This window comes from Macaca nemestrina, chromosome 2 (genome assembly GCF_043159975.1).
Source record: "Macaca nemestrina isolate mMacNem1 chromosome 2, mMacNem.hap1, whole genome shotgun sequence".
In the NCBI taxonomy this organism is placed as follows: domain Eukaryota; kingdom Metazoa; phylum Chordata; class Mammalia; order Primates; family Cercopithecidae; genus Macaca; species Macaca nemestrina.
In genome coordinates this window covers 39,167,263-39,183,466 of record NC_092126.1, presented here as the reverse complement: position 1 = coordinate 39,183,466, position 16,204 = coordinate 39,167,263, and the positions used below count along the sequence as shown (strand labels likewise).

General features: G+C 38.7%; 1 protein-coding gene across 4 annotated transcripts in view; it reads left to right on the top strand.

Moving 5' to 3' along the window:
- Window positions 1–16,204, top strand: part of LOC105469915 (STAG1 cohesin complex component) — a 404,557-nt gene that overhangs the window by 135,206 nt on the left and 253,147 nt on the right. For 3 of the 4 annotated variants that reach the window (XM_011721505.2, XM_071090955.1, XM_071090954.1), the window contains one exon: window positions 8,999–9,163. In XM_011721505.2, coding sequence (XP_011719807.1) covers window positions 8,999–9,163 — 165 coding nt within the window. Of the gene's footprint in view, window positions 1–8,998; window positions 9,164–16,204 lie in introns of those variants that run through there. The other variant, XM_071090957.1, reaches the window with a different exon arrangement.

Below are 16,204 nucleotides of genomic sequence, written 5' to 3'. Positions count from 1 at the left end.
ACACTTGGACAAGGGAGGGGAAGGTGTTCTTATCCCTGACGCATGTGGCGCCTGCTGCTGTGTCATTCCCTTATTGACTAGGGTTAGACCACACAGGCTAAACTAATTCCGATTGGCTAATTTAAAGAGAGTGACGGGGTGAGTGATTTGGCGGGAAAAATGGTTATGACAGAGCAGGTGATTGGAATGAGTCAGGGTGAGGTATGCAATCTGAATGAGTCAGGGTGGAGCAGGTAATCGAAAAAGGTTGCTTTATGAGGAAGTTAAGTTTAAAAGTAGAAGGCAAAGAATTGAATATACTGACATTGATTCTTTGAAAAGAAATTTAAAACTCATATCTAACAATAAAAAGATACAATTTTAATTTTTAAATGTCTATTCATACATAGAAGATGGAGAATGCACAACCAAAGATTAATAATGAGTATCAGAAGGTTAACAGGTCACTTATAAAAATTGGATCTTTTTAATTATTTGGTAGTTTAGTGTAGACTGTTGTGAAGTTCATAATATTCAGATTCCAAAAAATTTTTTTTCTTTTAAATACCAAAAGTTTTATTTGCCCACCTTCTTGGTTTAACATTATAAACCAAATCAATCTCTTTTTGACCCAGCATTGTGATAGGAACCACCATGTTACAATATGGTGGCAGATGTCTGCTAGATTTTATGTTTTTCTGACTCTTCTTAACCTCTGACTGTCACTTCTTCTGTCCTTTCTTGGTTGTCCTTTAACAATCTATTATAACTCCTGTAAAATAGAAACTAAAAGTACCAACCCCATTGTTATGAGGTTTTATGAGGACTAAGCCAGGACTAAGTCAATCTGTCAGGAACATTCAGACTCCAATGGTTTCTCCTTGATCTTCAGTGTAACTCCTTCTCATCTGTAATGGGCTGAAGAACCATTGAACTGATAAACCAGGCACGTGGGTATAAGTCCATAGGCCAGGTGAAGGCCTAGATATAAAATATATGGACTTCGTGACGACCACTATCAACATCCAGCCTAAAGAAGGACTGACTTAGCAGTTCCAATACCACTGATCTCATGGTTCCCTGTAGATGTCTCCCTTGTACCTCCGTTATGACCAGAGCTTGAGGAAGGGCCTTTCAGTTTCTCCTGCTACACTTGGAGTAGTATGAGGGACTCATGAGAAGCTAGAAACTGAGTGACCAGCCCCAGGGAGTTAATGTGGGACACTGACAAACCAATCGCAGAGTTGGTGTCATGTTGAACATTTAGGTTAAAAATTCTTAACTATTCTAAACCATGCTGACATGAACTGTTTTGCAAATAAGTTTTGCTGTAGAGTCATTTTTTTTTAATCCTAAATTTCTAAAAGTAGAGTTTGTTAGTATATGCTCTTTGTTTGAAATCTTTTGACATGTATTATTGCCTTTCAACAAAATATATGGGTATAAGGTATGTCATTGCTTATAATGGTTAAGTCTTTTCTAATTTTTAAGTGCTGAAGGTTTAAGTCAATACTTCCTATATCGTTCATTATTTGTGAATAAAGGTGATATGATCACAGCTCACCACAGACTTGATTTCCCAGGCTCAAGTGATTCTCCCACCTCAGCCTTTGGAGTGGGACTACAGGCATGCATCAGCACACTGGCCAAGTTTTTGTAGAGGCAAGATTTCGTCATGTTGCCCAGGCTGGTCTCAAACTCCTGGGCTCAAGCAATCTGCCCAGTAGGACTCTCAAAGTGCTGGATTACAGGCGTGAGGCACTGTGCCCAGCCTATTTATAATTTTCTGTACTTCTTTTTTAATTTTTCTAAGAAACAAAGATCTCTATGAAAGAATTTTTTGGAGCTTAAATGTGCACACATTTGTAATCACTTTAGGAAGTATATGTATTAATTGAACTTCTTTTTAAGCTGTCTTTGTTAAGTTTTCATTTAGAATTTTCTTCTACTGACTAGTTTTTAGTTCTGACTTCCTTAATTATGTTAAAGACTACCACAATTCCAAGAACACAGAATTAAAACCTGAGTCATTGTTAAATTTCCTCATCTCTAAGTCTCTTGTCCTGTCTCCTTTATCTATTTAAATCTCAGGTCTGATGACTTTTTTTTTTGGAGACGGAGTCTTGCTCTGTCACCCAGGCTGGAGTGCAGTGGCGCGATCTCAGCTCACTGCAAGCCCCGCCTCCCGGGTTCACGCCATTCTCCTGCCTCAGCCTCCCAAATAGCTGGGACTACAGGCACCTACCACCACGCCTGGCTACTTTTTTTGTATTTTTAGTAGAGACGGGGTTTCACCGTGTTAGCCAGGATGGTCTTGATCTCCTGACCTCATAATCTGCCTGCCTTGGTCTCCCAGAGTGCTGGGATTACAGGCATGAGCCACTGCGCCCGGCGTCTGATTACTTTTACTTTATAATCTTGCTGTGTCTTCCACATCTGTCCTTTATTTTACATTCCCCAAGTTTCTATATTTAGGGCTCACTTTATTGGCAGCTGTACTGTTAGCTTCCTACCTTTGGTCTTTGCCTTTTTCTGTTTCATCCATTGTCATAGTGCCAGGTGGGAAAAGGTTTTTGTTTTGTTTTGTTTTGTTTTGTTTTTGAGATGGAGTCTCACTCTGTTGCCCAGGCTGGAGTACAGTGGAACGATCTCGGCTTACTGCAAACTCTGCCTCCCGGGTTCACACCATTCCCCTGCCTCAGCCTCCCGAGTGGCTGGGACTACAGGTGCCCACCATCATGCCCGGCTAATTTTTTGTGTTTTTAGTAGAGATGGGTTTTCACTGTGTTAGCCAGGATGGCCTCAATCTCCTGACCTCGTGATCCACCCGCCTTGGCCTCCCAAAGTGCTGGGATTATAGCCATGAGCCACCGACTGGCCAGGAATATGCTTTTTCTTATTCAAAAAACAGGCAGTGCCCCTACTCCTTTTTTTTTTTTTTTTTTTTTTGGTGGGGGGTGGGATGGGGTCAAAGTCTTGCTCTGTCACCCAGGCTGGAGTGCAGTGGCACGATCTCAGCTCACTAGTAATGCCATTTTATGAAAAGGTGTGGGGTACTTTCAACTAACCTAATATTTTATTTTATTTCCCTGTTCACAACTTTTCAGTCAGATATCTGTCTCTTGTTTTTTGATGTATGGCTTTTGCTTTCCCACATTCACACCATTGCTCATAGTGTTTTTTCATTCTGGAACCCTTGTTTTCTAAATTCTACATATGGTAATCTTACTAAGTCTTAATAATTTTATGAGCCCATTACTTGCAGGATAATTTTTTTGTGAAACTTTTCCTGCTTCTCGATACTAAAAATAATCTTTCTCTTAGAAACTTTTTAGCACTTATCATAAACCAAAATTCCATGAAAAGTGTCTTTATGTACTATAGTTTATTATTTTATGTTGCAGGTATTTGTGTTTATCTCTTTATCTTTTAATTGTATATGTATAAAATTTTTGCATTATACAATCCCCAAAAAAGTTAATATATATTATTTGTGATACAGTGTGGATTATTTAACATTCACAGCTTATTATGCTAGATAAAGCACAAAGGTTAAAGAACGTTTTTGTGTCTTTGTTTCTTAAAACAAAGTCATTGCACATTCAGACTGCAACTTAACCTATTCTAGAACTTTTGGAATAGAGTGTTTGGGATAAATTATTTTCCTACACAGTGGGGCTAATTTGTGTATTTAAAACACTTTACTAGAAATGGAGATACACATATAAATTGAATAGTGTGTAGTCGTCCTAAAGATTGCTGTAAATTCTGAGATTAGATTGCATCATTTTTGTATAGGAACAGTGAAGGTTAATGACTTCCTACGTATATGTAACATGTTTTCCATGAAATTCATTACTTACTGTGTTGCTGCAGGCTTTCTTTCAGGTATTTTGGGTTTGCTTTCGTACACATACTCATTAAAATATTTTAAAATCACTATATCCCTTGAATTAACTGCAGTAATGAACTCTAATTTCTGTATTAATAACCCTATGGACTATAGATATTTCACTTGTACTATTATTTATGGGATATAAAGCACTATTGTTCCTTCATCGCTACCAATGGACAAGATTATGTTAGGATGTTGAAAAATACATCTTAAATAACATAAGTTCTTTTTTATTTTATTTATTTATTTTTTGAGGCAGAGTCTTTATTTGTTGCCCACACTGGAGTCCAGTGGCACAATCTTGGCTCGCTGCAACCTCCACCTCCTGGGTTTAAGCAGTTCTCCTGCCTTAGTCTCCTGAGTAGCTAGGACTACAGGCGCGTACCACCATGCCTAGCTAATTTTTTGTATTTAGTGGAGATGGGATTTTACCAGATTGGCCAGGCTGGTCTCAAACTCCTGACCTCAGCTAATCCATCCACACCAGCCTCCCAAAGTGCTGGGATTACAGGCATGAACCATGACACCCAGCCAGTGTAAGTTCTTTGAAAGCCGTGTTTGGGGATAGTGGTTACCATGTATGGACAGTGCAGATATAAAGAATCAGTGTGGGTCCAGTCTGGTGAGAGATAATAGTTGCCAGTAATCCAAATGGAGAAAAGTTAATGTAAAGAATTAATTGGCTGGGCACAGTGGCTCACACTTGTAATCCTAGCACTTTGGGAAGCCAAGGCAGGTGGATCACTTGAGTCCAGGAGTTCGAGACCAGTCTGGCCAACATGGTTAAACCCCATCTCTACTAAAAATACAAAAATTACCTGGGTGTGGTGGCACACACCTGTAATCCCATCTCCTTGGGAGGCTGAGGCAGGAGAATTGCCTGAACCTGGGAAGCAGAGGTTGCAGTGAGCCGAAATTGCATCATTACTTCCAGCCTGGGCAACAGAGTAAGACTCTTTTTTTTTTGTTTGTTATTATTATTATTATACTTTAAGTTCTAGGGTACATGTGCACAACATGCAGGTTACATATGTATACATGTGCCATGATGGTGTGCTGCACCCATTAACTCGTCATTTACATTAGGTATATCTCCTAATGCTATCCCTCTCCCCTCCCCCCTGACTCTGTCTTTAAAAAATAATTATTAACTATTTAAAGGCTTCAAATCATTTGTCATTTGGGAATTGCAAATCAAGACAACAATGAGATCCTACTACATACCTATTAGAATGGCTGAAATTTAAAAATCTGACAATATCAGTTTCCTGGGAGGTATGTGATGCAACAGAACTCTGATTTTTTTTTTTTTTTTTCGAGATGGAGTCTTGCTCTGTTGCCCAGGCTGGAGTGCAGTGCTTGATCGCAGCTCACTGCAAGCTCCGCCTCCTGTGTTCATGCCATTCTTCTGCCTCAGCCTTCCGAGTAGCTGGGATTACAGGTGCTCGCCACCATGCCTGGCTAATTTTTTTTTTTTTTTTTTGTATTTTTAGTAGAGACGGTGTTTCAACATGTTAGCCAGGATGGTCTCAATCTCCTGACCTCGTGATCCGCCCACCTTGGCCTCCCAGAGTGCTGGGATTACAGGCGTGAGCCACTGCACTGAGCAGAAATTCTCATTTCTTGCTGGTAGAAATGCAAAATGGTACAGCCACTTTGAAAGACACTTTGGCAATTTCATACAAAGCTAAATTTAGTCTTACTCAAAGTTCCAGCAGTTATACCCCTAGGTATATATACACAGCTGATTTTAAAAATTAAGTCCACACAAAAACCTGCTTGTCAATGTTTTTTATTTGTAATTGCCTAATAGTGGTGACCCAGATGCCCATTATTTGGTAAATGGCTAACAAAATGTGATACAGCCATAGAATGGAATGCTATTCAACAATTTTTTTAAATCGCCACTAAAAGACATGAATGAATGTTTTTGTTTTAAGACAGGGTCTTGCTCTGTTGTTCAGGCTGCAGGGAGTGCAGTGGAACGATCATGGCTCACTGCAGCCTCAGCCTTCTAGGCTCAAGCCATCTTCCTGCATAGCTGGGACTGCAGGCACAAGCCACCATGTCCAGCTAATTTTTTTGTTCTCTCTTTTTTTTTTTCCTCCTTTATTTTATCTTTTGATATTTTTTATTTTTATTTCTTGTTAATTGTTAAATTTATTTATTTTTTATTTTTTTGTAGAGAAGGAGTCTTGCTTTGTTTCCCAGGCTGGTCTTGAACTCTTGGCCTCAGCAATCCTTCTGCCTCTTCCTCTCAATGTACAGGGATTAGAGGTGTGAGCCACCATGCCCAGCCAGACATGGATCTTAAATGCATATTATTAAAGTGAAAGATGTTAGTCTGAAAGGCCTACATGTTGTTTGACTCCAGTTGCAAGTTGAACATCCCTAATCCAAAAATCTGAAATCTGAAATGCTCAGAAGTTCGAAACTTTCTGAATCCCAACATATAGTCACATAAAATATTCCACACATAACCTTATGTGACGGGTCACAGTTAAAACCAAGATCAAGGCAAGATGCAGTGGCTTACCCCTGTAATCCCAGCATTTTGGGAGGTGTGACAAGCAGATAGCTTGAGCTCAGGAGATCGCGACCAGCCTGGGCAACATAGCAAAACCCCTCTACCAAAAAAAGATAGCTGAGTGCGGTGGCTAGTGCTTATAGTCCCAGTTACTCAGGTGGCTTAGGCTGGAGGATTGCCTAAGCTTGAGACGTGGAGGTTGCAGTGAGCTGTGATCATGCCACTGTACTCCAGCCTGGGTAACAGAGTAAGACTGTGTCTCAAAAAAAAAGAAAAAGGGTCAAAACTTTGTTTCATACACATAATTATTAAATATATTATGGCCGGGCACGGTGGCTTACACCTGTAATCCCAGCACTTTGGGAAGCTGAGGTGGGCAGATCACCTGAGGTCAGGAGTTCAAAACCAGCCTGACCAACATGGAGAAACTTTATCTCCACTAAAAATAGAAAATCAGCCGGGCATGGTGGCTCATGCTTGTAATCCCAGCTATTTGGGAGTCTGAGGCAGGAGAATCGCTTGAACCCAGGAGGCGGAGGTTGCAGTGAGCCGAGATTGTGCTGTTGCAATCCAGCCTGGGCAACAAGAGTAAAACTCCGTCTCAAAAAAAAAGTATGTAAAATTCCTTTCAGGCTATGTGTGTAAGGTATATATGAAACATAAATGAATTTTATGTTTAGACTTGGGTTCCATCCCCAAGATGTCTCATTATGTATGTGCAAATATTCTAAAATTTGAAAAATCTTGAAAGTCTGACACACTTCTTATTCCAAGCATTTCAGATAAGGGGTACTCAACCCATATATTAATATGTGGAAAAAAGGAAACTATGATGATGATTTAAAAAGTAAAAACTAGTTGTTTCCTGAGAAGGGGAAGACAGAAGGTTCAATGGGCAATACACAGGATTTTTAAAGCAAACTATTTTCCATGATAACCATTAATTGTGCATACACAACACCAGTCATTGGTCAAAACCCTTAGAACTTCACAGAACAAAGAGTGAATGTGTTTTTTTCTTTCATAATTGAGATTTTGTTGGTGTGTTGAGGATTAGTACACAGACATTTCAATTGGTGCGTACTTCTTAACATACATACCGAAAATTTTAAAAAAAAGTTTGTAATTCTTTTTTAAAGTTATTCCAGTGACTTTCTAGCTTAAAATTTGGAGGCAGATTTTCCTTGAGGCTATCAAGTACCAGCATCTTCACATGTTGATAAGCTGTTAAATACACTTCTCCAATTCAGTTAAAAGCATACATACAGCATACTCAATTTTTCAGTCTTTCACTGCACATTAACAAAGTTATTAGGAAAACAGGAGAACCACAACCAAAGATGTTAGAGTGCGCACAATTCTGACAGGGAGAGCCATTATCAAGGAGTGATTTTTTGTTTGTTTGTTTTTGTTTTTGTTTTGTTTTGTTTTTTTAAAGAAAATCCTGCTAAAGGGCACTTTGGGAGGCCGAGGTGGGCAGATCACAAGGTCAGGAATTCGAGACCAGCCTGGCCAATATGGTGAAACCACATCTCTACTAAAAATACAAAAATTAGCTGGGAGTGGTGGCAGTCAACTTAGTCCCAGCTACTTGGGAGGCTGAGGCAGGAGAATTGCTTGAACCTGGGAGGTGGAGGTTGCAGTGAGCCGAGATCGCACCACTGCACTCCAGCCTGGGCGATAGAGCGAGACTCTGTCTCAAAAAAAGGAAAGAAAGAAAATTCTGCTAAAAAACCAACATGGAATAGAAATAATTTAAAGTATCCAAGACATTAAAATGCAAAAAATTTTTTTTGATTCAGGACTATGACTCCATATTGCCGTTTTATATGCTTTGTATTTTAGGATATGAAAAGTAACCCCCATCTATGGAATGTTAAGCCGACAGCCAAGACAGTCAAAACCTCCCACAATTCAGTATCCCACCCTATTTTCTGGTTGTACCAAAAAATACCCAGTGAATGATTTCACCTCTTAAAAACAAAAAGCATTTACAGTTTAACAATGGGATGTGGGTGGGATTCCCTTCTTCTTAAATATGTTTCTAGAGCTACTAAACAACTTGCATTTATACTATAGTTGATAAAAATATTCCTCTGGATTGTACTAGTATAGAGGCACCACTGATAATAGTATATGATATTAATCAGACTTGGCTTCTTTTTCTCCGGCTTCACCAGAAGCTGGACTCTTCTTGGTTTTGCTTCGTCCATTTTCTGCAGGTAAATCTATATTTATATATGATATAAATATATATAATTATATATACACGTATACATATGTATATATTTTTTAAATAACGGCAAGGTCTTGAATCGCTTGAACCTGGGGGGAGGATGCTGCAGTGAGCTAAGAGAGTGCCACTGTACTATATCCTGGGCGACAGAGCACGACTCTGTCTCAAAAAACAAAGTTACCTTCATACCTTTTATATATAAACTTATGTTTTGCTCTTTGTACTTTTTTTAATCACTGAGAAGAAATTTTAAAGGTTTTTTTGGTTAGGGATTATATTTCTTCTATAGTAGTGATCATTTTATATGAAGCAAAGTAAACCTAAATCGAATTTAATGTTTTTTTTTAATCTTTTTATTCAGTCTACAAATAAGAAACCTCGAAAATCTCCAGGTGAGAAGAGCAGAATTGAAGCTGGAATTAGAGGAGCAGGCCGTGGAAGAGCTAATGGGCACCCTCAACAGAATGGTGAAGGGGAGCCTGTCACATTATTTGAGGTGGTGAAACTGGGGAAAAGTGCAATGCAGGTAAATTTTAAGTTTTTATTTCATGTATAAAGCAATACGGTTAATAACTTACGTGGAATCAGTTAATGTATATATTGGCACTTTATATACTTCTGTTGATTACGTAAGCAACCTTTCAGTTTATGCTGAAAGGTTTTTATTTTGCTTTGTTTTGCAAAGAATGTCAGGAATGGGTGTTTAATAGTAAGATATACTTTTGTTTAAATTGTTCTAAGTAAAAAGGTCTACTAGAAGCTGCCCAAGAGAATTTTTATTGTCTTGTTATATTTTTTCGGAATCTGATTTAGTGTAAGTAACATATGTGTCTTTTAGAGTATTTGAAAGAAGAAAGGGTATAAAAAAATTCTTAAGTAGTGAATTAGGAATAATCAGAACTACATCATTTGTAACTGCCTCCCTTTCCCTTTCCCTTCCCCTTCCCCCCTTTTTTTTTGTTTTTGAGACAGTGTCTGGCTCTGTCGCCTAGACTGGAGTGCAGTGGCCTGATCTGGTCTCACTGCAAGCTCTGCCTCCCGGATTCACACCATTCTCCTGCCTCAGCCTCCTGAGTAGCTGGGACTACAGGTGCCCGCCACCACGCCTGGCTAATTTTTTGTATTTTTTTTTAGTAGAGATGGCATTTCACTATGTTAGCCAGAATGATCTCGATCTCCTGACCTCGTGATCCACCCGCCTCGGTCTCCCTAAGTGCTGGGATTACAGGCATGAGCCACCGCGCCAGAGATGGCGTTTCACCATGTTAGCCAGGATGATCTTGATCTCCTGACCTCGTGATCCACCTGCCTCAGCCTCCCAAAGTGCTGGGATTACAAGGCATGAGCCACTGCCCCAGCCGTAACTTTCTTACTCTTTTATCTCTTCTCATTTAGTCCATAAATATTAAGTATTCTGCAGGAGTACTATTCTCACTCATGCATTATAAGGATAAGCCATAATTGTTTTTCTTTAGTGTGTATATTTTTATCACTATCATAAAATGTGTTTGTTTATGTTTGTCTCTACTTTTTTAAAAATTTTAAAACGATAGAGGTGGAATTATTTGGCTAAAGGATATTTTTAAACTGTGAGATATATGAACACTGTATTTCTCTCCCATAAATTGTACTGTTGCACCTTTCACAAGAAGTGTACAGGAGAATTGCTTGGACCCAGGAGGTGGAGGTTGCGGTGAGCCGAGATTGTACCACTGCACTCTAGCCTGGGGTACAGAGCCAGACTCCATCTCAAAAAAAAAAAAAACGGTAATTGTGAAACAGAATTACTGTTAGAACTAAAACAGACAACTTTTCATTAGTATACTTTCTATTTTTTTTTTTTAACCTATATTTCTTTTTAAAGCCCTTAAGGGTGTTTAGTGTTTCTTTCTTTTTATGTATGTTACCAGATTGATATGTTGTGTTCAACATATGGGCAGGGAAGGAGGTGAAATAGTGGGATGATGCTAAATGGTGAAACATGTATTGAAGTTCCAGTTACCCAGAGCAATGGATGACAGTATGTAAATTACATAAGTTTAATATAAAAATAGATTTGTGACCTTTTGCCATTAAGCTTGATAATTTATTCATTATACTTCTGTTTTTGAGACAGACTCTTGCTCCATTGCCCAGGTTGGAGTGCAGTGGCACGATCTTGGCTCACTGTAACCTCCACCTCCCAGGTTCAAGGAATTCTTGTGCCTCAGCCTCCTGAATAGCTGGGATTACAGGTGTGCGCCAGCACTTCCAGCTAATTTTTGTATATTTAGTAGAGATGGGGTTTCACCACGTTGGCCAGGCTGATCTCAAACTCCTGACCTCAAGTCTTGCACCCACCTCTGCCTTCCAAAGTGCTGGGCTTACAGGCATGAGTCACCATGCCCGGCCTCATTATACTTTAATAGAAGAATTGTTAACAAGTTACGGAAGCATTAATTTTAAAGACGTTTTCTGTTGTTTCCTACCTTTAGGTAGAAATACAAGCAGAAAAATGAGAGAAGTATATTTTTATGTAAAATTTTAATAATTGCATTTCAGGTATTTTGCTTCTTTTTTTTTTTTTTTTTTTTTAATGGAGTCTCTGTCACCAGGCTGGAGTGCAGTGGCGTGATCCCTGATCACTGCAACCTCCGCCTTCCAGGTTTGAGTGATTCTCCTGCCTCAGCTTCTAGAGTAGCTGGGACTACAGGCACACGTCACCATGCCCAGCTAATTTTTTTATTTTTAGTAGAGACAGGGCTTCACTACATTGGCCAGGATGGTCTCGATCTCCAGACCTCGTGATCCACCTACCTCGGCCTCCCAAAGTGCTGGGATTATAGACGTGAGCCACGATGCCCGGCCTTCCTTTGCTTTTTTAAAATGTAAGACTTTATTTTATCAGATATTTATGTAAAAATAATTTTCATGCATATTGTATTAAAGCTTAATGCCCGTCCTTATTTTTAATATGAACAAACTCTTACTGTCATCTATATTTAAAATAAAACATTGACCAATAGGAGTCTTTTCAGTTTTAATTTACGGTATTCATCCATATTAGTGTTTTCTAATTATGCTCTTTTGTGCTGTGTCTCTTCTGCTGAAACTTTTTAATTTTTTTTTTTTTTTTTGGCGAATGAGTCTCTATCAGCTAGGCTGAAGTACAGTGGACGATCTCAGCTCACTGCAACTTCTGCACTGCAGGTTCGAGCGATTCTCCTACCTCAACCTCCTGAGTAGCTGGGGTTACAGGTGCCTGCCACCATGTCTGGCTAATTTTTTTTTTTTTTTTTTTGGTATTTTTAGTAGAGATGGGCTTTCACCATGTTGGCCAAGCTGCTCTCAAACTTCTGACTTCCAAGTGATCTGCCCACCTTACCCTCCCAAAGTGCTGGGATTACAGGCATGAGCTGTTTTTGGCTGAAACTTTTTGTTTCTCATTTTCTGAAAGGTAATGATCAGTAGTCAGGACTCTGGTACCTTCCATAATTTGGTTTTAACCCACCTTTCAATTTCTTGTTACTGTTTCTTGAAATCTGCTTCATTTTATTTTTACTTTACTGTAATTTTAATTATTAATATTATATTTTTTACTATATTTAAAATAATTTATAAACTTTTGTGATTTTTTTTTTTTAATGTGCCCGTCTGTTGGGCCCTTTTTTTCCTATGAATTTACCTTCTGATTTTTGTTATTTGTGCAGTACTTCCTAAAATAGCTGGGTTATGATTTACTTAACTAGATTTTATTTGAATTGTTTGCAGTTTTGTTGTATTAAAAATAGTACTTCTTTAGACTGGGTGCGGTGGCTCACGCTTGTAATCTCAGCACTTTTGGGAGGCTGAGGCCGGTAGATCACTTGAGGTCAGGAGTTTGAGACCAGCCTGGCCAACATGGTGAAACCCCATCTCTACTAAAAATACAAAAATTATCCCAGGAAGTGGAGGTTGCAGTGAGCCAAGATTGTGCCACTGCACGCCAGCCTGTGTGACAGAGCGAGACTCCGTCTCAAAAACAAAAAAATAAAGAGCAAGATAATACAAGTAGACATCAGTGATTTAGAAACAAAGTAGGTATTTCTGTGGTTTGTATTGAAGAAAACTAGGAAGTGATGAACAGGATTGGGTTTAGGGCAGGGAAGCGTATACTTAGAGCCAGGAGTTTGGCTGTTGAGTGTTAAAGTGCTTCACGAAGAATAGGAGAATCGAATTGGGCTTATTACGTGAAGCCAAGGCCTAATGTGAGTCTCCCCATTTGTAAAGCAGGGTGAAGGAAAGTGCCAATAACTACTGCATAGGCTTATGTTTAGAGTAATTGTGTATCTCAAGTTGCCCTTGAGACATCCAGTTTGTGCTTATTGTCCCTGTATTTATTAATAGAAGCTCCTTTAATATTCAGAAGGATAGTAGTTTACATGGCAATTTATATTAAAACATCACTTACAGGAAATCAAAAGCTGAGGAAAGGGAGAAGACAGACATAATTCTTATAACTGACACCTGAATTGAAATGTCTGTTCCTTTGGTTGTTGACTGGGTCTGTGAAAATTCCCAATTTTTTCTTAGGGAAGAGTCTGAAAATTCCCACTCTTCTCTTTTATGTGATCTGGTTCTGCCATGGAGGTAATGACAGAAACATAAGAGGGGAGGGATAAATAATAAAGTAATAAATAAGTATGTCAAAGATGCTAGAGAGATGAAAGAAGAAATTCTGTCTTATACAAAATAAAGGAACAGATGAAACAAGATATGAAAAAGGAGCAGCCTTGAAAATTGAAAGTAAATTCTTAAAAGTAAAAAAAAGCAGTACATTATGTTATTGAGGAAAAATACTGCTTTAGGTGCCATGAGAGAGAGAATTCAAGTATTGGCATTTATTAGACATTCAGTTAGAATGTAGCCCAGAGAAATAAGGAGGTAAGAAAACATGAAAGAGCCATTTAAATACTTTGGTATAGATTGAAGGGTTCCAGAATATACCAAGGGAAGAAATCAGAGGGAAGGAAAGAGATAAAGTGATTTTTTCCCCCCTTCCACATTTATTTTAAGTTCAGGGGTACGTGTGCAGGGTATGGAAGTTTGTTACATAGGTAAATGTGTGCCATGGTGGTTTGCTGCACAGATCATTGCATCACCTAGGTATTAAGCCCAGCATCCATTAGCTGTTCTTCCTGATGCTCTCCCTTCGCCTATCCCCCACCCTCCAGTGGGCCCCATTGTTGTTTCCCCACTGCCCCAATGTGTTTAGCTGTTCTCATCATTCAGCTCCCACTTACAAGTGACAACATGAGGTGTTTGATTTTCTGTTTCTGCTTAGGTTTGCTGAGCATAATGGCTTTCATCACCATCTATGCAAACAACACGATCTTGTTCCTTTTTTTTTTTTTTTTTTTAAGACAGAGTCTCGCTCTGTTGCCCAGGCTGGAGTGCACTGGCATGATCTCAGGTGACTGCAGCCTCCTTCTCCTGGGTTCAAGCGATCCTCCCACCTCAGCCTCCCAAGTAGCTGGGACTACAGGTACATGCCACCATGCCCAGCTAATTTTTTTATTTTTAGTAGATACAGGGTTTTGCCATGTTTCCCTATGCTGGTCTTGAACTCCTGTATTGAAGTGATCCTCCTGCTTCAGCCTTCTAAAGTGCTGGGATTACAAGATTGAGCCAGCACACCCAGCCCAATCTCTTTCCTTTTAATGGCTGCATGCATACCACATTTTCTAGTCTATTATTTTTGGGCATTTGGGTTGATTTTATGTCTTTCCTATTATGAATAGTGCTGCAGTGAACATACATGTGCATGTATGTTTATAATAGAATGATTTATATTCCTTTGGGTGTATACCCGATAATGGGATTGCTGGTTCAAGTGGTATTTCTGGCTTTAGTTCTTTGAGGAATCACCAGACGGTCTTAGATACAGTTTTTGAAGAGATAATTTTGGAGAAATTTCCAGACAAATTTCCTTTGATCCAAAGTTTGTTCTCAGGAGTGAGCAAGATAAGTGAAAATAATTACATAGCTGTAAATAGTATAGTATAACTGAAGTATTAAGGAAATTTTGAAAGATTTCGTCAAGGAATGTCTGATCCTTTTCTTTATAATGCAGTTAATGTTGAAATACACAGTAAAATAAATTCTCCTGGTAAATTGCATTATACTTGGAAGAATAAAAATGTGCTTTTTAAAAGTTTGTATTAAAGAGGAAATACACAGAGTTGTAACGTGAATATTAGTGAAAGAAATGTTAGTGAAAATGTTGCAGCCAGCTAAAGCATTATTTGGATAGATGTGTTATCTTAAGGGCATTAATGCTAAGCAAAAGCAAAAGAAACCAGAAAGAAAAACAGCAAACCTAACATTACTGTGAAGAGAGGAATAATAAAAGTAGAAATGGAAGTTAAATAGAAAGGTTAAAGAAGGTCAACTAAACCCAAATATTTGAGTTTAAGAAAACTTTAGGACCAGGAGGTTTTATCTTAGGAATACCAAGATGGTTTAATATTAGAAAATCTTTTAGTATAATGTCCAAATAATCTCATTACAGGAGGAAAAAGCCTATACTTACCTGAAGTGATGTAGGATGTTTGGAAAAATTATGTGATAAAATATAGCTAATAGTTTTTATAAACAGAGACTTTTGATAAATTAGGAACAAAAGGAAACTTCCTTAGCTTGTAAAGGTTATCTCCTCCAAACCTACAGCTCAGATTATGTCGTTTTTAAATAACAGTGAAATTTAGGTGTATTCCCAGGATACAAGCATATATCACTGCTGTTCAGTACTGAAACACCTAGCCAATGCATTAAAAAAAGAAAAGAAAAAAAGAAAGAAGAGCTATAGCAATTGAAGAGGAAGATGCAAAAGTATCCCTATTGGAAGAGGATATAATTGTGTTGAAATTTCAAGAGAAGCCGGGCGCGGTGGCTCAAGCCTGTAATCCCAGCACTTTGGGAGGCCGAGACGGGCGGATCACGAGGTCAGGAGATCGAGACCATCCTGGCTAACACGGTGAAACCCCGTCTCTACTAAAAAATACAAAAAAAAAAACTAGCCGGGCGAGGTGGCGGACGCCTGTAGTCCCGGCTACTCGGGAGGCTGAGGCAGGAGAATGGCGGGAACCCGGGAGGCGGAGCTTGCAGTGAGCTGAGATCCGGCCACAGCACTCCAGCCTGGGTGACAGAGCGAGACTCCGTCTCAAAAAAAAAAAAAAAAAAGAAAAGAAATTTCAAGAGAAACCACAGACTGTAAGAACTAATGAGAGTGTTCAGCAACACTCTATCCAAATTTAATTTGGATAGAAAATTAAAATTAAAAAAATCAGTAGCCTTCTGTATGGCATTGATAACCAATTAGAACAAGTAATCAGAAACAAGAGCATATTCAAGATAGAAGTAAAATCAGTGAAGTACAAAATAAAAATCTAATAAAAAATGTGGGTGGAACAGAATAAAATACTATTTTAAAAACCCATCATATTGAGTAATTAAAAAGGCCTGACTATACCAATAGTCAGTAAGGTTGTAGAACAACAACTCATGAGAGTACAGATCTGTGTACAGATTCTCCTTTAGAGAATATTTT